At 38.2% G+C, this 21,421-nt stretch overlaps 1 protein-coding gene across 2 annotated transcripts in view; it reads right to left on the bottom strand.

Moving 5' to 3' along the window:
• NREP (neuronal regeneration related protein) overlaps positions 1-21,421 on the bottom strand; it is a 236,410-nt gene that overhangs the window by 33,606 nt on the left and 181,383 nt on the right. The window contains exon 1 of one of the 2 annotated variants that reach the window (XM_073994035.1): positions 2,192-2,266. The exons of the other annotated variant lie outside the window; for it this stretch is intronic. Coding sequence (XP_073850136.1) covers positions 2,192-2,224 — 33 coding nt within the window. The 5' untranslated portion in view covers positions 2,225-2,266. Of the gene's footprint in view, positions 1-2,191; positions 2,267-21,421 lie in introns of those variants that run through there. 2 annotated transcript variants of the gene reach the window in all.

Below are 21,421 nucleotides of genomic sequence, written 5' to 3' on the forward strand. Positions count from 1 at the left end.
TCAGTACCTCCGACTGTGACTGCATTTGGAGATAGGGTCTTTAAAGAGATAATTAAGGTAAAATGAGGTCATATGGTCAGGCTCTAATCTGAAGTGACTAGTGTCTTTCTAAGAAGAGATTAGGACACAGACACATACAGAGGGAAGACCACATGAAGACATGGGAAGAAAGACATCTAACACCAAGGAAACCAACCCCAGCGACACCTTAGATCTCAGACTTCTAGTCTCTAGAACTGTAAAGAAATAAATGCCTGTTGTTTAAGTCCCCCGGTCTGTGGTACTTTCTTATGGCAACCCTGGGAAACTAATAGACCCCCCTTGCAGCAAACATGTGGAAGAGTAAAGGATTTGTACTATTTGCATTTGTCATAAGGTTTCGGATATGACTTCATTTTACCTTAATTCTCTCTTTAAAGACCCTATCTCCAAATGCAGTCACAGTCGGAGGTACTGAGAGTTCAGATTTCAGCATGTACATTTTGGGGGTGGTGTGTGGGAGGAGGGTACACAATTCAGCCCATAACAGGAAGAAAGCATGATGAAATGGGAGCTGGTGATAAGAGAGTTACTCAAAGATAGCTACTGGAACATCATTGAATATGTGGGTTATATACTCAACAGGTATAAATTGAACTCAGTGTCACCCACTGATCCTCCCATAGGCACTTTTCCTGTATTTTCTGTTTTCTACAAAACAAAGTCTGAGGAAGAGCCTGAAGCTAAGGAAGTTATATGTCCAGGGCTTTACCCAAACCCAGAAGGTCGCTTACATATGTGTATAAAAGTTGAAGTCAGGAGGGCTCAATTCAAATTCACGGCTCGTTTTTCTCAGAACAGCATTCCAAAACACATAAGGGAAAGGAAACCGATTTACAATTGACCCTGTCCACTTTCAAGTTTCCAGCTGTATTTACACAGCTGCTGAAGGCAGCACAGATGAGAGATTCTCCCCTTCACCACTGAGAAACCCACACCAAGAGTATGTTCAGCGCCTTCGTATTAGAGAATTCAGTAAGTCTCAGGGAGGAACACAAAATATCAAGCACTCAGCCATCGACGTCGGGGATGCTGACAATGAGAGGAGGAAAAAAAGATGTAAGCTTAGCAAACTGAAATATGAATGTAAAAGCAAATACAGGAGGACTTACAACCTACATAACTCTAAAATATGATGAACAGTGCATTTAAAAGATAAAGGACAAATGTAAGAGGTGAGGAACGTTTGAAAATTATAGTGCTCTCAATCTTGTATTTTACTCAACATCTGGAAATAATTGTAAATCCCTGGAAAAGTAAAGTTTGTCCTCCTGGAGGTGAAGAACAAGGAGGTTGTTGCAGAAACAAAGAGATAAATGAAAGGAATGTCTCAAAGGAAGATTTATCCAGATTATCCTACCACGCAAAACAGACCATATGAAACATATTTTAAAATTATCCTTCTGCTTGCCTTAAAACTGATCTGCATCGCAGTACAAAACTGTAAAAATAATACTGGTAGTTAATGCTGTTCTAAAACAAGAAAAAGAATTATTTAAAAAACCCAGTACGTCTGTGCGTGTATGTGTGTGTTTGTGTGAGTGTGTGTGCACACGCACATGCTTATTTGTATTTACGAATTTGCTTAAACAAAGTAGAATGTTTGTTCCCCCCAAAAGAATTTTGAATTTTACAATTACAAATGGGTATTTTCTGTAACACTGAGGAAATGCAGAAACATGCTCTAAGAAGCTGGTAACATATATACTGTTTGGTTATAGACAAGGTAGTGCTTGTCTTACCAACCCAGAGGTGGATTAACAAAAAATACTTCTAGATTTACATATCCCCTGATATGATGCCATGGTTAAAACAAATTCCATACATACTAAATATAATTTTGAAGTTAACTCAAGCATCTTGACAGCTAAGTAAAATACTATCCTGTTCCATTGACCTTAGCCTCAGATCTTAGGATTCAATAGGGCCTGCAGCATCCAGGGTTATGGTTTCAGGCACTCCATTTAGGCACCTTCTTCAGCTGACCACTAGTTGTGACGTTGCTTCAGTTCAGAGGCAGAGATGGAAGGAGGAGGTTGGCCCAAAAAGAAAGGGCTGATTGAAGGCTGTATTAGTCTGTTTTCATGCTGCTGATAAAGACATATCTGAGACTGGGCAATTTACAAAAGAAAGAGAGGTTTAATGGACTTACAGTTCCATGTGGCTGGGGAGGCCTCACAATCATGGCAGAAGGCAAGGAGGAGCAAGTCGCATCTTACATGGATGGCAGCAGGCAAAGAGAGAGCTTGTGCGTGGAAACTCCACTTTATGAAACCATCAGATCTTGTGAGACTTATTCACTATCACGAGAACAGCACGGGAAAGACTTGCCCCCATGATTCAATTACCTCCCACCAAGTCCCTCCCACAACATGTGGGAATTCAAGATGAGATTTGGATGGGGACACAACCAAACTATATCAAAGGCAAAAAATATTTCCCTTTAGAATGAGGCTCTTAAAAAAATAATAATGAGGTTTTTCTTTTCAAATGTTAAGGTAACATTTTCATTCTTGTAATGATACCCCAGAAGGTAAACCCCTGCCAGAAACTTCAGACATTAGATGGTATGGTCCCCTGGAATTCATAGAAGTACACACACAAGGAATTATGAAGGTGTTTGCTTTTAATAATAATTTCATATGTTTGTTGCACTTTCTAACTTATAAAAATATTTCAATATGTATCTCACAAGCTATGAGAACCTGATTTTATTATTCCTATTTCACAGATGAGGAAGCAGAGGTAGAAAAAAATGAAGGGATTTACATAGGATCACAGCTCTAGTTAATAACACTGATTGGACTGTCTAAATCAGCAGTCTTCAACCTTTTTGGCACCAGGGACTGGTTTCCTGGAAGACAATTTTTCCATGGAAGGTTGGGGGTATGGTTTTGGGAGAAAACCATTCCACCCCAGATCACCAGGCATTTGGTTCTCATAAGAAATGCACAAGCTAGATTCCTCATTTGTGCAGTTCACAGTAGGGTTTGCACTCCTATGAGAATCTAATGCCACCACTAATCTGACAGGAGGCAGAGCTTAGGCAGTAACGCTTGCTCACCCACTACTTACTTCCCACTGTATGGCCTGATTCCTAATAAGCCATAGACCAGTACCAGTCTGCACCTTTGGGTTGGAGACCCCAGGTCTAAATCATGACTAGACTGCATAAGCCCTCATTTCTCATAAAGTTGCATTTAAAGCAGTCATCCTCCATGTACAGGCACTGTTAGCTCAAGAACTATATCGCCCGTGTGTCAGTTCTGTGACATAGGTATCGTTAGTATCCTTACTTCACAAATGAGAAACTGAGGTGGAGAAAGGTTAAGCCAACCCATTACTTAACATAGTGTAAGCAGTGGAGCTGGGATGTGAACCCAGCTCCACTGGAGAAGTTTGGCTCCAGAATTCTGTCTATTAACCGTCATGCTCACCTTCATTGCTGTGCCTAGAAGCCTAGAAATTTGCAGATCCAATGGACATGATTAGGGCTTCATCCTTGATATCTCTTTATTTCTTGGCTTCACTTGGTTCCCTTGGTTTCTTCTTTGACCTCTCCTTCTTGATTTTTTTTGCTGACTCATCTTCATTTTACTATCCATTAAATTCTAGCATTTTCCAGGTATGAAATGGTTCTTCAGGCAGAACAATTTGTAAAAATGGCACCTACACTTCCTAAATCAGCTTGTGATTTTTTTTAGGTGATTAATTTATTTCACAACTGGTTTTGAACCACACCACTTGCCATTTACTCCACCACATACTGATAATGAAATATTGTTAGAAAACAGAACTAAAAAACTGAGGTTCCTTCTCCCCACTTCACACATATATAATTATTTACATATTATTACAGTTCCTTTTAAAAGTGCACTTCATAACTTCAAGTTCATCTTGATTTCAGGGTTGTATATAGCCTTTTCATTCTAAATTACACAACTTGCTGGAGTCAAAATGTGTCCTAGTCATTTTTTTAAAAACATTGTAAAGTTTTACTTTGGTTGATCCTCAAAGGTATCATAATAAAACAGTAAGAATTTGACTCTGTTATTGGGAAGACCTAAGAGAATTCTGAGACTGTTCATATTAAAAGTTGAAATCAGGACAGTTCCAAGAAAAATTGTCAAGTTTCCATTTGCATGGATTTGCCTCATTTTTCACCAAAATGTCAGTGTCTTAAAACTTCCAGCTATAATCCCTTAACTGTGCCCTGAAGAGTTGAAAGGGTAATGAAAGGCCTCTGCTATTCATTAGAGAGACAAATCTTATGGTTAGAGAACCAAGAACACAAGCGTGAAGGGAAGGGCAATGTTACTCGCTCTTATCCACCTTCGGCTGCTTCCCACATTCCGAGTCTACTTCAGGTAGATATCCAAAAATCTCTCTTCTTGAGTCCCCTGCTCCCTTTGTCAAATAGGCCATCCTAACCCTCTGTCTCTTCCCTCTTTCTCCTGCCATCCCCTAGAGTTCTGTTTCCTCCCCATAACCTCAGGTTCAAATAGTCAGTTCACTGATTTCTCCTCCATGGAACTGGGTTTCCTTCTGGTTCTGGTGAGGGAGAAGGGCCAAAGTCCCAAGAAAGGGTGGGTGAGTGAATTTTCCTCAGAAGGGCTTGGCAAGGAAAGCATTTTTTCTTGGTCATAAATCATATGGGTGGTAATTCTTCATTGGTTGTTAAGTTCTGAAACTTCTTCATTCCTTTTGTCAACAAATTTACTTTGTACAGTTATACAGTTTTAAATGTCCTGAATTCTTTTTGTCTACTTTTCATAAACTGCAATTTACTTTAACACTCCTCCCACCTTAAGAATTTGAATGCACACGTGAAGAAAGCCTCAACTGGTAACACATAAACACATCTTCAGGAATCTAAGCAGTCAGAAATTTTGATTTCAACTTGAGTTAGGCTGATCTGAGGTTAGACAGAATATGAAGGAAGATTTTTATGAAAGAAATTAGCGAGATAAACTGGATTTAAGCTTTTAAAAGTTTACTTTCATGTTTTAAAGTCTGAGCACACTTTCAGTGATTTTCACAAAACGTACCATAAATTACCCCTCCCCACCAAAAAAAAAATTATTTTTAGTTTCTGAAGAATCTATGCACAGATGTAGTTCACTGGCAGCTCTCCCAAGTTGCTTAACAGCAGCAGAAATCTCTCTAACACAGACATCTTTCCCTTTGTCTAAGTGTCCACAGCACATTTCTACCTGAAGGACCCACAGGTATCATAAACTCAGTGAATCCAAAACTGGTTACCATCTCCCTTGGATAGCTGGGGCTATTTTCTGTTCTCTATGCAAATGGTCTCACACCCATGTACTCCATCAAGGTGAAAACCTTCAACTCCCTCTTCCACTTGTCCCCAATTTGTGCTAATGCTGTGTGTTTTTTAAAAAAAACTATGGCTGCTTTTTGGTTGTTTGTTTTTTGTTTTGAGACACAGTCTTGCTCTGTAGCCCAGGCAAGAGTGCAGTGGCACAATCACAGCTCACTGCAGACTCCACCTCCCAGTCTCAAGTGATCCTCCCACCTCAGCCTCCTGAGTAGATGGAACCACAGGCTTGTGCCACCCTGCCTGGCTTATATTTTAATTTTTTTTAAAGATGGGTCTCCCTGTTTTCCTTGGGCTGGTCTCAACTCCTGGGCTAAAGTGATCCTCCTGCCTCGGCCTCCTAAAGTGCTGGGATTATAAGTGTGGTCCATGGTGCCTAGCCTGTGGTACATGTTTAATATGAAATATAATGTACCTATTTAAAATTCTAGTTAGAACTATATCTATTGTCTTGAAGGATGTCCACAAGGATGTCCTTTTGTCAAGAGGGAAAAGAAATCTATAGGATAATATGCATATTACAAATCAGACTTTGTAAGATGGCATTAACAACAGTTTAAAGCAAAGAAACAAAAAGAAGCTGCCCCTCTCTGTATGTCTGTGAGGTGGAACTGGTGAGAGAGTAGAGAACCAGGTGGAATGGCATACCAGGGGGTCAACAGTGGTAGCCTCAAGAAAATAGGAGCAGAAGGAGATTATAGATTTTACTTTGTGCCTTTTTGGTTTGTTTGATTTGTTTTGGAAGCACAACTTGCTTTGTTGTTTGGCTTTTGTTGTTTGCTCTTACTATAATTTCAATTTTTATTTAGATTCAGGGGATACATGTGCAGGTTTGGTTATATTGCACGGTATTGAGGTTTGAGATATGAATGATCCCGCCACCCAGGTAATGAGCACAGTACCTTAAAGTTAGTTTTTCAACCCTTTCTCCCCTCTCTCTGCCCCCTCTAGTAGTCCCTAGTGTCTATTTTTGCCATCTTTATGTCCATGAGTACTGAATGTTTAGTTTCCACCTATAACTGAGAAGGTGTGGTATTTGAATCCTGTTACTGCATTAATTTGCTTAGGATAATGGCCTCCAGCTGCATCTAGGTTGCTGCAAAGAACATGATTTCATTTTTTATGGCTGTGTAGTATTCTGTGGTTTATATGTACCATGTTTTCTTTATTCAGTCTACCGTTGATGAGCGTGTAGGTTGAGTTGCATGTCTTTCTACTGTGAATGGCGCTGCAATTAACATACAAGTATATGTATCTGTCTTGTAGAACCATTTGTTTCCTTTCAGATATATACCCAATAACGAGATTGCTGGGTTGAATGGTAGTTCTGTTTTAAGTTCTTCGAGAAATCTCCAAACTGCTTTCCACAGTGGCTACACTAATTTGTTTTCCCATCAACAGTGTAAAAGCATTCCCTTTTCTCTGCAGCCTTGCCAACATCTCTTGTTTTTTGACTTTTAATAACAGGCATTTTGACTGGTGTGAGATGACATCTCACTGTGGTTTTGATTGGCATTTCTTTGATATTAATCCTATATCTTAAATGGGATCCATCAAGCATTGGTGTAAGAATTACCGTGAAGCTTCCCCGATGGCCATGGTTACTCCCCACGGCACTGTTCCTTCATCTTCAATAAATATTTATTGAGCATCTGCTTGCTATTTGCAAGGCAAAATGCTAGGCACCAGTGTTAGAGCAGTGGACAAGATAGATCCCCGCACTGTCCTAATGGAACCTAATTCTATAATTACAATCACAAATCCAAGGCACAAGAAAGAAATTAGTAAGCAAGGCATTTTCAGATAAAGGAAATTAACAACAACAACAACAACAACAAAATGACTTGGCAAAGAATGCCTGGGGGTACGGTGAGGAAAGGGGTATTTAGACAAGATCTCTTTGAGGCAGCACTTGAGCTAGGACCTGAATAAGAAGCCAAAGTTGAAAGATATTGGGGGAGTAAGGTGTATTCATCTGTCCTCATACTGCTATAAAGACATACCTGAGACTGGGAAAATTATGAAGAAAAGAGGTTTAATTGGCACACAGTTCTGCAGGCCGCACAGGAAGCATGGCTGAGAGGCCTCAGGAAACTTACAATATGGCAGAAGACGAAGAGGAAGCAAACACGTCTTACTATGGTGGAGCAGGAGAAAGAGAGTAAAGGGAGAAGTACCACACACTTTTAAACCTCCAGATGTTGAGAGAACTCACTATCTTGAGAACAGCAAGGGGGAAATCTATGCCCATGATCCCATCACCTTCTACCAGGTCTCTTCCCCAACACTGGGAATTACAATTTGACTGAGATCTGGGTGGGGACACAGAGCCAAATGCCAAACCATATCAGTGAGTATTCCTATCAGAGGGAGAAAGTAAGTGCAAAGGTACTCACACATGAATCCCTGAAGATGTTCAAGAGACAGGGAGGCTATGATTGAAATAATGTGACTGGACTATAGTGAGCAAGAGGAAAGAACAATCAATATAAGATCAGAAAATTAGACTTTCTAGTTTAGCACTTGTCAAGTCTATTGTAAACCTTCTGCTGGCTTTGCTTATCACTAGACTTCAGGAGTATTTTTCAATTTTTATAACCCTAATGTCTGACACAGAATCTGTATATAAGTATAAAAGAATTCATGTTTTTCTTTCAAAAAATGAGTTTATAGTGGCCAAATTGGTTCAAGATATTAAGGTTTTATCAACTATTTAGTAAATTAAATCAATATTTTAAAGTTACACAGAATTTGTGGATTATTACAAAAGGAAACTATAATTTCTCCATGCTGCAAAGGCAAGTTTTTAACTTTAGAATTCATTTGAGGTTTTAAAATCAGTTTTCCTAATCCTTAACCATACCTAGCTCAAGCTTGTTTTAGTACCAAAGTTGAAATTAAGTTGATGTTAACATGACTAGAGTTTAGGAATAAAAAATATTATTTGGTAAAAAAAATGATGATTATTATTATTTTTTGAAACAGAGTCTCACTGTGTCACCCAGGCTGGATGGAGTACAGTGAAACAATCACGGCTCACTATAGCCTCCACCTCCCAGGTTGAAGCAATTCTTCGACCTTAGCCTTCCAAGTACCCTGGACTACACACACGCGCCACCACACCTGGCTAATTTTTGTATTTTTTGTAGAGACAGGGCCTCACCATGTTGTCCAGACTGGTGTCTAATTTCTGGGCTCAAGCCATCCCCCCCACCTCAGCCTTTCAAAGTGCTGGGACTACAGGTGTGAACCACTAAGCCAAGCTAATGAATTATTTCTAATTTCCTCTTCAGCAAGCAAGAGAGGAAGAGCTCCAGCTTAATTTGAATGAGTTCTTTCAAAACATTTTCTAAAGTTCATGCATGGAACTTTTCTCTCTTCCAGGAAACAAATATTCGATATAGAAATTTTGTTTTCCTCTGAAGAATAAAGTGTTCAAAGTTATTCTTGTCTCATGAGGAACACAACAATATTTTGTAATTTTTTTCCTACAGCTATTAGGAGAACTGCAATGGCACTTTATTTAGAAATAATAAAATAATGTAGAATGCTTCATGTAGTAGGTAAGGACACATGAATGATGGAAGGGAAGAATAAAAGGAGCAGCTGTTGATGAGGTACATTTTGAGAAGTAGTATGTAAAGCACATTCACCTGTGAAATCTCTCTTACACTTCACAAATTCTTTGAGTTAGGCATTCTTTAACTCATTTTAACAGATCTGGGATTACTGAGTAAATACTCTGCTTGAGATCACACACAGTTAATAAATAACAGAGACAGGATTTGAAAGCAGAACTGCCTGGTGAAAGACTTCATAGTCTTTTACACACACACACACACACACGCACACACACACTTCAACACTTATGCACGGTGGCTCATGTCTGTAATCCCAGCACTTTGGGAGACTGAGGCGGGCGGATTGCCTGAGGTCAGGAGTTCGAGACCGGCTTGACCAACATGGAGAAACCTCGTCTCTACTAAAAAGTACAAAAATTAGCTGGGCGTGGTGGCATGTGCTTGTAATCCCAGCTACTTGGGAGGCTGAGGCAGGAGAATCACCTGACCTGGGAGGCGGAGCTTGTGGTGAGCCAAGATTGTGCCACTGCACTCCAGCCTGGGCAATAAGAGCAAAACTCCATCTCAAAAAAAACTCCAAAAATCAATAGAATATTTAGAAGCAAGATTTTATTGTGCCATCAATATTTAGTATTTCCCTATCCTAATGCAAACCAAAAGTTACACCAAAGTCCCTAAGAAATATATGACTTCGATTTTAGCTAGAGAACTGAAGCAAAAAAACTGTGATTATAGAATGATTTTTTAAAAAATCCATTAAAAACACTTAGCTAACCAGTTGTTATAAATGCTACTATAAGATGCTTTCATTAGGAGAACTTTTAGAGGAAATGAAATTGTTAGGAATTCCACGATCTGTAAAACAGAGGAGTTGGACTAGAAGGTTCTCCAAATTCCTTCCAGTACTAACACCCTAAAACCCTGTAACTCTGGAGCTTGAAATGTAATTACTGTGTGAAAATTTACAAGCTAGGTTTTCTGCTTAAATGTGATTCTTTAGTTGCCCTCATGCTGTGACTTGTAAAATTATCATCTCAATTACAGTATATTTGGCCAAGAGCATTATTTTTCCACTCTTGATAAATAACCAGAGGTGAGAGAATAGGTTTTTTGTTTTTTGTTTTTTTTTAAAAAAAACTCTTCAGTAGTTTTGAAATATAATTCCTTTGTTATTTTTGTTCATCCTTGTTTCACTAAATTTATAGAAACAATTTTGAGATTTTCATCATTAATATACAAAACTTTTGTTTCAAAAATGTGATTACATTTTGACCCAAAAAATATTCCGGTTTCTGAAAGTCTGGAGGTTCAGCTGCAATCAGGAAGTCATGGTTTGGTTTGAGGGAACATCTTTATGCACCTGAGGAGCATCCTCAGCCTGGCTCTACTAAAAGGAACAGGTGAGGTGTGGAGCCTCAGAGATGCGCAACAAGTCCTCTCGTTCAGCCCCTCCCCCCAGACACCAACAGGGATGCTGCAATCATAGCCTTCAACCCGGGCAAGCAGCATGTTTCCCATGAAGAACACAACTGGAGTTACTTTTGACTCAGCACCTGAAAGATGTTGTTTTCCTGAAGCGTTTTTTTCATTAATCTTCTTTATTATGTATTATTAATAATAGGAGTTTAATATAAACGATGCTGTGTTTCATAGCATGACAGCTTTGGATTAGGTAATGTTATCTTGTTACTAATGGTTACTGCTGCTTAGTTTCTCTTAAATAGCAAAATGATGATATTCAAATGTTCTATTTTAGTTTCCTTGTTTATCTGTATTCAACTAAAGTCAGCACAGTATTGATAATTCCAGAATTTTACTATAATGTAAACATACTTGTTCATACATCATCTATATGTCTCTAGCTGTGATCCCAACATACAATAGATTGTGCAAGTTATAGTGCATATAACTTTCATTCAATTCTCTGAGCTTTTATTTATTTATTTATTTTAAACTACTATCTTTGCAGGAGACTGAGCTTCAATTCTCTGAGGGAGAACCAAAAAATGAGAGAAGAAAAGAAACTATTATCTGCTCAGCAGTAAAATATGTTCTGGGAAGATATACCTTAGGAGGGAGAGAGAATCATAAACATACATAAAAACTAATAAACACCTACTTCTCTAAACAAGATGTAATAATAAATAGTATTTGGAGGTTACTGATTGGTCCTTGGCCACCCCAAGAAAATAGTGGTTGCACAGTGCTTTTATTTCACATAAACCAAGAATTAGCAGCTAATGTAATAGTCAAAATCTCTTTGCTCAAGAAATTAGAAGATGATTATTTATTCTACTGACGATATTTAACAATGAGGATTTATCTTTCATAAAATTTGCTGGAGAGGATTGGAAATCTGTTGTTTTCAGTTGTGCAACAAAGATCTACAGGAATTTGCCTCTTGGAACATTATAATTAAAATTTTCATGCAAAAATGTCTCTATATTCTCTACAAGGAAGACTGTAGGTCCAAAACTAAGGTTTGAGATCATCTAAAGTTTTCCTTTACTAAAGTGGGTTATTTCTCTGTTCAAAAATATGTGCCTTCTATAGAGTGCCTAATATTCTTTCTTATTTTTTGAAAAACACTGTCAAGTCCAAATTTGGTTCTGGCACACAGAGTTTGATGTGTTCTGTCCCTGGTACCCTTCTTGTAGAGAAATCTTGTGGTGCTTAGGGCAACCCCAAGAGTTTAGCTTAGACCAAAAGACCACACTCCAGGACCAGGAAGACCCTTCAATCTAGGCTCTTACCCGTGGGGGAGGTGACACAAAGTATGCTTGTCCCTAGAGTTTTCTACCCTGATCTGACAATTTATAAACCACTTGACAAATTCTTGATTCAATATGTATTCCCAGAATTTAGACTGAAGCCTCAGGACAAAGAACTCTAGAAACATCATTGAACTAATCAGCATTGATTTAGTTCTCCTTATATTACATGTCCAGCATTATGCTAGGTACTGTAGATGACAGAGGGAAAGGAAACAAGGGAGGGAGGGAGAAAGGAAGGAAAGAAGGAAGAAAGGGAGGGAAGGAGGGAGAGAAGAAGGGAAAAAGGCAAATGATATTATGGTAGGCAGAATAATGGCTGCCAAAGATGTCCACATTCTATCTCTATAACCTCCAAATATGTTACCTTACATGGTAAAAGAGACTTTGCTAATATAATTAAGGTTGCAGACCTTAAAATAGGATGATTATCCTGGATTATCCAGTTGTGCCCACCTAATCACACTTGGACCTTTAAAAACATAGAACCTCCCTTCAGCTGCAGCAAGGAGAAAGGCCACAGAAAGGGGAATGCAGCCTTTCAAACTGTGTAAACGAGTCAGTGTCCTTTTGTGAGTTTGGAGATGGAGGGGCAATATAACTGGCAGTGCAGATGGCCTTAAAGAGCTGAGAGAGGCTCCTGGCTGACAGCCACTAAGGAAATGGGGCCCTCGGCCTTTTAACCGCAAGGAACTGAATTCTGCCAACAACCTGAATGAGTTTAGAAGTGGATTAACTGCCAGAGCCTCCAGAAAGGAATCCAGCCCTGCTGACACTCTGATTTCTACCTTGTAAGGCTCTAAACAGAGGACCAGCATGGTGACCTGGACTTCTAATCTGCAGATTTATGAGATAAAGTATGGGTGTTGTCTTTACTGCTAAATTTGTGGTAATTGGTTATGGTAGCAAGAGAACACTGACACAAATAATAAATGTCCCTGGCTGCAAAGATTCTAATGGGGGAGAAAGTGAGTAAATGCTGTGAAGATGTGAGAAGAAATCTTCCTGAAGAGTCACACTAATAGTTTGATTTTGTTGTTTTCTGTTTTTTTCTTTAAGTTGCTCAGGCTGGCTTCTAACTCCTGGGCTCAAGCAGTCCTTCTGCCTTAGCCCCGAAAGTAGCTGGGAGTACAGATGCATGCCACCATACCAGGCTTTAACTTTAATTCTTTCAAGCATCACAGAGATATTACCATTTAGAGCAATTCCTTAAGTCTCTTTCTATACCAATCCTCATTTTAAGGGCATTTTATGGGATATGCCAAAATGACCAAATCTTTAGGGAGCAGTGTGAAGTGAGTGCCTGGCAATCTCCCTGTGACTTGTGGGCTGCCCTAGGGTAGCAGGAGGCAGTTAATTACCACATATAAATACTTTTCAAAGCTGAGCACATGATCCTAATGCAGAAGCTTGCTAAGAATGCAAACTGCCTTTTGCTTCCTCGAGAAAGTTCACAATACAGCAGCTCTACTCATATTCTGTGTGTCTGCCAATTACTTTTACACATGCGGTCTTCCTTTCAGTTCTCCGGAGTATGCATCAGAGCAGGATTATTTGTAATAATCCAGAGAGTATATTTAGAGCATAATTTTTAAATTCATTAATAATGATTAAGATACATCTTACAGGTGGCAGAAGAAGGGTAGACTAGGGCTTTGTAATATGTGCTTTGAAAATTTGATGTGAAGAAAATATTCCAAAATATTCTCTCAACTATCAACAGAGACAGAAGACAAATAACCATTTGGGGGAAAATATTTGTGACTCCTATCACAAAGAAAAAACTTAATTTCTTCAATTTAAAAAGCATTCTTCTAAACCAATAAAAGGCCAAGAACCTAATAAGGGGTAAAGGATATTAAAAGATAGATCACAATAAAGGAATGATAACTGCTTTTCCACTTATGAAAATATTCACTATCACTTATAATAAGAAACTTTCAAATTAAAACTATAAAAAGCCATAAAAATGTAATTTATAACTATTGGATTAACAAGTTTAAAACATTTGATGATTTGCTGTCATTAAGTATGAGGTGAATAGCCTCAAACACTGCCAGTAGCAGCATGTACCCGTTGAAACACTTGGAGAGCAATTTGGTCACAAAGACTCACATTAAAAATATACATATCCTTGGGCCAAGTAAATTCATGTCTTATACTTTCTCCTCTAGATAAATTTATATATGTGCAAGATAATTTATGTAAAGGGGTAATATTTGGAGGATATTTTGTTCCAAGCAAATGTTTGAAAATAACTTTCATTCTTATTAAGAGTGGGCTAGTTTAAATACATCATGGCAACATCAATGTAATGCTATGCAGCTGTTAAAAAGAATGATCAAAATTGGAACAACTATTTTGGAAAACTGTTTAGCAATGTTCACTAAAGCTAAACATATACCTACCTATTGCATGACCCCAGCTGCTCCTAAGTAGATGAAAAATAAATGCATATATCCACCAAAAGACACGTACAAATCTGTTCATTGCAGATTTTTTCAAAATAACCCTTAACTGGAAACATTCCGGATGTCCATCAACAGGAGAATGAATAAATAGTGGTCTATTCATACAATGAAATAATAGAAAACAACAAAAAGAATAAGCTGATGGAAACATCAGTTTACATTACAACACGGAAAATCATTCTGACATGTTGAAGGAAAGGAAGGAAGGTACAAATATGGTTTCATTTATATGAAGCTCCAAAACAGGCAGAACAAATTGTAGTGATAGAAGTTAGACTAGAGATTTGCCCTGGGGCATGGAAGACCATTCTAAAGTGATGGAAATATTCTATATGATCTGAATGGTGTTTACATAGGTATATAAATACATAAAATTGGTCATGTGGTACCTTATGGTATACTTAAGACTGGTGCACTATATACACTTTCTAATTTAGGTTATGCCTCAATGAAAAAGTAAAGAAGGAAAAATAAGAAAAAGAATGAGGAGGAGGAGGAAGGAGATAGAAGAGGAGGAGAAGGAAGAGGAGAGCAGCTATATATGTACCCATATATGTAGTCTCCAAGCTAGACTGTTAAGTGAAAGTATTTCTCAACTAGAGTTCCTCATTTGAACCACAGCTCACAGAACCATTATTTGTGACTATTTCCTCAGTTCCTCCTCTATGGATGGTACATAATTAATACCATTCCTGATGCCTAGAAGAAAAGCCAATTTATTACATACAATGGCTGTCTTAGAGTATGAGAATTTAATTCTCGCAAGGAACCCCCACTGAGAATGTTTATGTATGCTACAGTGTGTGTGTGTGTGTGTGTGTGTGTGTGTGTGTGTGTGTGTTTTAAGTACGTATTTATTATGAGAATCTAACAGTAGTTGTCTCTGGAGAGGAAACCAGGTAGCTCACTTTTCAGTGTGTGACCTATAGTACAATTTAAATTGTGTACTGTGTACATGTAAATACACACAAATTTCTCCCTAAATGATACATCAGGAATGTAAGAGAGGTGAGAAGTCTAGGAGCAAATTTGACAATGCTTCAATGTAGTTGCACATTAACCATTATGTGTACATTTGTGATATTCAGTAGCAAGAGTGTTTTGAGCTCAATTTTTAAGTCCAAAATGCTATTTATGTAACTTTGAGTGATCTAAGGAAGAAAAAGCAATGTTTTTTAGGGCATGGTGCATGGTTTAAGACTTGCAAAGTTCTAGAAATTATAGGTGTGGAGAAAACAAGGGAAATGTATCACAGGCATAGCTAAAATATGACCAGGTCCCAGTTATATTCTCCCAGTGGGTCCCATCACTTTCTCCATCTAGTCCAATGGTGCTCTGATTGCCTGTGTGATGGCTCACATGAAATAGGTTGCTGATTGAGATAAATAGGGTATGGGAGGTCCAGGAATTTCATTGTTTTGCCGGTAATTTGAAATGTTAAACAGCAAAATATCACAACAGCCTCTCTGTTTTGCCTGTATGTAGAACAAGCTAAAGAAAGCCCAAGAAACTGAAACCCGATGGCAGAAATCATAGGCTTTAGTACAGAATGATTTAATGCACACACACAGGCATACATCAGAAGTGGGAGTGGTCTTGTCAAGCAGAGGCAAGTTGCACAGCACATTAAACTCTTCATATGCTAAGAGAATTGTCCTAGAATTTCCAGATACATTTGTAATAATGCAGATAACAAAAATTACTACTACAAGTGGTCTGAGATTTATTGAGAACATCAATGCATGTGCCAAGTGTTTTATATGCATTATAGTGTTAAATCTTCACAACATCCCATTGAGGTAAATGTTGTCATCCTCATTACAAATGAGGAAACAGAGGCTCACTGGGTTTAAATAGTGTGCTTAACAGTTCATGAGTATAGGGCCTACTTCCTGTCCTCTAAACCATGTCCTTTTTGTGTATTTCATGGTCAATTGTCAGTAGTATGAATTCCTTATATAAAGAATTATACATGAAGCTTTGCATGGAGTAAAACTCCTTATTTAATTGTGATGTAGACTTTTCCCATACTCCATTACATTTCTTAATTTGCTAATGTATTTCACTCCATTTCTTGAAATGGGCACATATTTTTCAGTGTTGCTTTACAAGTTTGTTTTTGTTTGTTTGTTTGGCTGTGAGGCCCTAAAGAGCAGAGATTTCTTCATAAAGTTGACACACAGCATATTCTTTAACATCTTGCAAAGCTCTCCTATGAAGCTCCCTCAAATAAAATTCACTATACAGAGGTTACTACATGCAAAATATCTTCAGAGATACTTCAACAGAATATGATGATTTTTTTAAGCAAGTTCTTTGGTTACCAAGGGTAGGAAGTTCACCATGACATTTCATTCAGTACTAAAGTATGTTTTATTTTTTTAATGGTCCTGGAATATCATAAAAGAACATCTTGTAGCAACCTTTACATTGCAATCATACTTTATTGAAACTCCTTGATATATGAATCTTCACTACCCAAAAAAGAGTACATAAATAAACTGTAATGAAAAGAAATTAAAACATATTCCTATTTTTCTTTCTCCCATCCCATGTAGAATAATTTCTGTTCACTTGGCTGCAAACTAGCTGATGCATTAAGACAAGCTTTTTGCTCTGTTGTTGGGCTATCTCAGCAAGCCAAAAAGCAAGAGGTGCATCCACACCTCCTAAGGGGTTGGAAGCAGGAACTAGATGACTTTCTGGAACTTCACTTCTTTTCCCAGCTCTAGACGCCAGTTTGCATCCTGTCACACAGCTCTGCACCTGCTTTGTGCTTCTGTCTCTGCCAGGAGGTTTGCTTTGCTCTGCTCAGACTATTTTAGCTACTGTCTTTTAGTCCTAGTTCATTGTCCCAGGAAAACAATCTAATTGGATTAGTTTAAGCCTAACATCTACCATGATTCATGTAGCCATAAACAGGTATGTGGCGTCACATGTGCCCTCCCATTCACTGGGGCTATGAGAACCAGGAGGAGAGGCTTAGGTCAGACTCTCCAAGAAAGGGGTAAGGGCAGTAGTGAGAACATGACTGTGGAGAAACAAGTGGGAATTTGTATTATCGCTTCCCCATTAGAACCAATATTCTTCCAGAACCTGGCTACAGACTACTCAGAGAATATATCTTTCATATTTAGATGTTTCTACAAAGGCTTCTCCTGGGTCAATCCATTTCTGAAAGTTTATAGGACTTAACGATAGGCTTTGGAAAGGCAACTCAATCAGACTCTGAGTTGTACAGTAGGAGAGAGGAAAAGAACATGGCTTACCTATTAAATGGGTATTTGAGGGCTCTCTCTTGATTAAATGGTGATTTTTTTTTTTTTTTTTTTTTTTGCCTCAGAAGTTCTGTTTTTAGGCATATTCATAATGTCTGAGGCTGAGGCTTTCCCTGAATGTTTTGGAAATCAGAGATGGAAAACTTAAGTGGATAGTGATGGCCGTGATCCAATGCACGCTAGTGCAATCCAGAGGGGGAAATTGTCATTTTATACCACAACTGAACGGAACAACTTCTGCCTTCCCATGGAGAACATGGGGGTGGGAATGGGGCAAAATTTATTTAATTGAAGGAATAAATCTTTTCACTGTTCCTTTCTCTTGCAGAAAGAGATAGAGTAGGAAGAAAGAGTGACCTTCAGATTTAGATGGCATTTGGTTTAGCAGAATACATTAGTGGGACTTTGGATTTAAAAAGAGTCTATGCACTGAGTATGGTGTATGGAGATTTAGCAGAGCTAAATAGAATTATTTTGCATAAGAAAATGAAAGGTATTTAAAGTTTTTGCTACTGTGAGAGAAGAGGCAGATAAGAAAATAGAGGGAAACAGGGAGAGAGGAAAGCTCTGGAACATAGGAAAGAGTCACAGAGTTTTCTAAATTAGGGGTTTCCAATATTCTGTCATTTGGCTACAATATAAATCCCACTCATTGCTGCAACCATCAGTCAAGTCAGTGTAACTGACTTGAAGGAGTATTTTTATTTGCTAGTATATGTTTGGTGGGGAGTGCATTTCATTGTGTACGTAAATCATGGAAGGAGGCTGGATTTCAAATCTTGTTTTGAGTGGTAGAGAATAGGGAAATAATATGAAGCACAGTTAGACAATTCACTAATGAAAATAACAGAAAAAGCAGGAGCTAACAGTCATAGGTGATTTGGAAATCTTTTAAATCCTCACTATTGCTTTTTGCAGCAATTTTTACATTGCAAAAAAGGCCACACCACTATATAACCCCTATCCCATATGCTCTTTTTCCAATGTAAAGTTGACATTGTCGTCAAGAGATAGAGTCTATGTTCCTTCCCACAGACATATTTTTTTAACTTTTATTTTAAGTTCAGGGGTATATATGCAGGTTTGTAATGTAGGTAAACTCGTGTCATAGGGGTTTGTTGTATAGATTATTCTGTTTTTAACAAACAACATCTTTTCTTAGAAAACTTAAGTTCAGGGGATTGCTATATAGGTAAACTTGTGTCGTAGGGGTTTGTGGTATAGACTATTTTGACATCCAGGTATTAAGCCTAGTACTTATTAGTTATTTTTCCTGATCCTCTACCTCCTCCCACCCTCCACTTCTGATAGGCCCCAGTGTCTGTTTGAATCTTGCAGATCTTTGTAAGAGCCTTGACCAATAGAATGGGGTATAAGTGAGGCTGCATGATTTCTGAGGCTTGGTCAAAAAAGCAACACGGCTTCTGTCTGGCTCTTTCTTGCTTCCTCTCACGATGCCTGCTCTTGGAACAGTGCCACCCCTACGTGAGGAAGTCCATGCAACATGGAAAGGCCATGTGTTTGTATTCTGACCAGCAGCCCCAGCTGGGCCCCCAGCCAGCATTAACCACTAAAAATGTGGGCAAGCAAAAGTCTTCTGACAATTCTAGTTCCCAGTCTTGGAGATTTGCAGCTGAGAGGCCATACATCAGGCAACACAGGCCGGCCATCTCTACCGTATCCTGACGGAATTCCTGACTCAAAAGAAACTGTGGGAAATGATAAATAATTATTGCTTTAAGCCTCCACAGTTTGGGATAATTTGTTATGCTATAATAAATAAATAATACATCCTCACTTCCAGGATCTTTGGAAAAAATAAGAACTTTGTGATGAAATTTGGACTAATTCTATTTAAAGCGTAGAGACTTGGGTCATATCCATTTTCATGGCACTTTTTAGATTTCAAGTACTATTCTTTGTACTTCAAGGGTTCTTTAGCCTGAAAGACAAAGGCTATCAGGGCCAAGAAGAAGTGGGGGAGAAGTTAGTTCATCTTTCAGGAATAAAAAGGCAAACTTCAAGGATAGCCAATGAGAAAACAAGTGGCGTGGCACACTGAATAATTCCTCTAGATTCAGCTATTTACTAACCATGTGATTAAAAATTTACTCTGGTTTTTGCCTCAGTTTCTTCATTTGCAAAATGAGGCTAATTATGTTTATAATGATAAGGATTTACAGAAAAAATGTATGTAAAGTTTTTAGCTTTGTGTCTGGTACAAAATAAGCATTCTATAAATGTCATTAATAATATACTTAGCATAGCACCTAATACTAGCTAACAGCTTAATAAACGGTAGCTGTGATTACTGTAGTACTCCAAATATTTACTGTAACATATTAACCCATATCACTAAATTCCCTGGCTAATGTTCCTGGAATATCCACATGTAGAGGACAAAAAGTTCTGTAATATATAGAATTGGCAGCTTATCAGTGTGACTAATAAATTCATCATAAAATTGAACCCATTCAAAATGTCCTAACCTAAAGCACTTTGTTAGTTATCAGCCTTAAAAGGCATTGATTCATCTCTGCATGTGTTGGAGTATAAATGGCAAACCTCAAAGATGTGATCATATATTCTGCCAACCTTGGAACAAATTCATAACTTGGAGAATCTGTGTTTCAAATTAGACTCTTACATTTTGGGTATTTAATTTCATTTATACTTAACTATATGAAACGTTTGACTCTTCTGTGAAATAGAGCTGAAAATAGATTCTCTGGGCATCTGATAGTTCTAAATTAACTCTAAATATAATATTTTGATGAGTAAAACAGAGAAAAACCAGAATTTTCCCATAAAATACACAATAAGTAGCAAACTCAAGTAAGTGGGTATAGGACAACAAAGAACCACATGGCTTTTTTTTTTTTTTTTTTTTTTTTTTGACAGTCTCGCTCTGTCATCCAGGCTGGAGTGCACTGGCATGATCTTGGCTCACTGCAACTTCTGTCTCCTGGGTTCAAGCAATTCTCATGCCTCAGCCTCCTGAGTAGCTGTGATTACAGGCATGTGCCACTACACCTGGCTAATTTTTGTATTTTTAGTAGAGACGGGGTTTCGCCATGTTGGCCAGGCTGGTCTCAAACTCCTGGCCTCAAGTAATCCACCCGCCTCAGCCTCCCAAAATTCTGGGATTACAGGTGTGAGCCACTGTGACTGGCCCCACATGGCATTTTTAAATAGACTTCTTTCAAGCTCTGAGTCAACTCATGGTAAGAACGTTTCATTGTTCCATGGTATCAGAAAGAAGCAACCCTCCAGACTATAGGTGACACTCTCAATAGACTTATCAACTACATAGTCACAGTAGTGACTCAGCCTCCCAAAGTTCTGGGATTATAGGTGTGAGTCACTGTGCCTGGCCCTACATGGCATTTTTTAATAGACTTCTTTCAAGCTCTGAGTAAACTCATGGTAAGAATGTTTCATTGTTCTGCAGTATAAGAAGCAACCCTCCAGACTACAGGTGACACTCTCAATAGACTTATCAACTACATAGTCACAGTATCTCCCCTTAAAATCTCTATGGGCGCTCTTGTCATGAGTGGACTCTTGTCATGAGAAAAGGAGCAGGGATGATGTACTTACTCCCTGAGGTAATTTGTGTTGTGTATGAATTCCTGCTGTAGCAAATTTTGTAATCTGAAATTTTAATTTCCTTAAATGGTTAAAAATCTTCCTAAGATTACCTCATATATTCTTCATGTTGGGGAAAAGATACACTAGGTGATTATTTGGCTCAAGTATTCAGTTCAAATTGTCAGTTATGCTTAACTTTATCACCCAGGTGGACCGCAACAAAATGAAAGTTAGTGAAGATGTCTGTGGGGAACAACTTTGCGTTATTCCTGATCTCAAGGAGGAAACAATCAGCCTTTCAACATTTAAGCATGATATCAACTGTAGTTGTTTCATTTTGTTCTGTTTTATT

Source organism: Macaca fascicularis, chromosome 6 (genome assembly GCF_037993035.2).
Source record: "Macaca fascicularis isolate 582-1 chromosome 6, T2T-MFA8v1.1".
In the NCBI taxonomy this organism is placed as follows: Eukaryota; Metazoa; Chordata; class Mammalia; order Primates; family Cercopithecidae; genus Macaca; species Macaca fascicularis.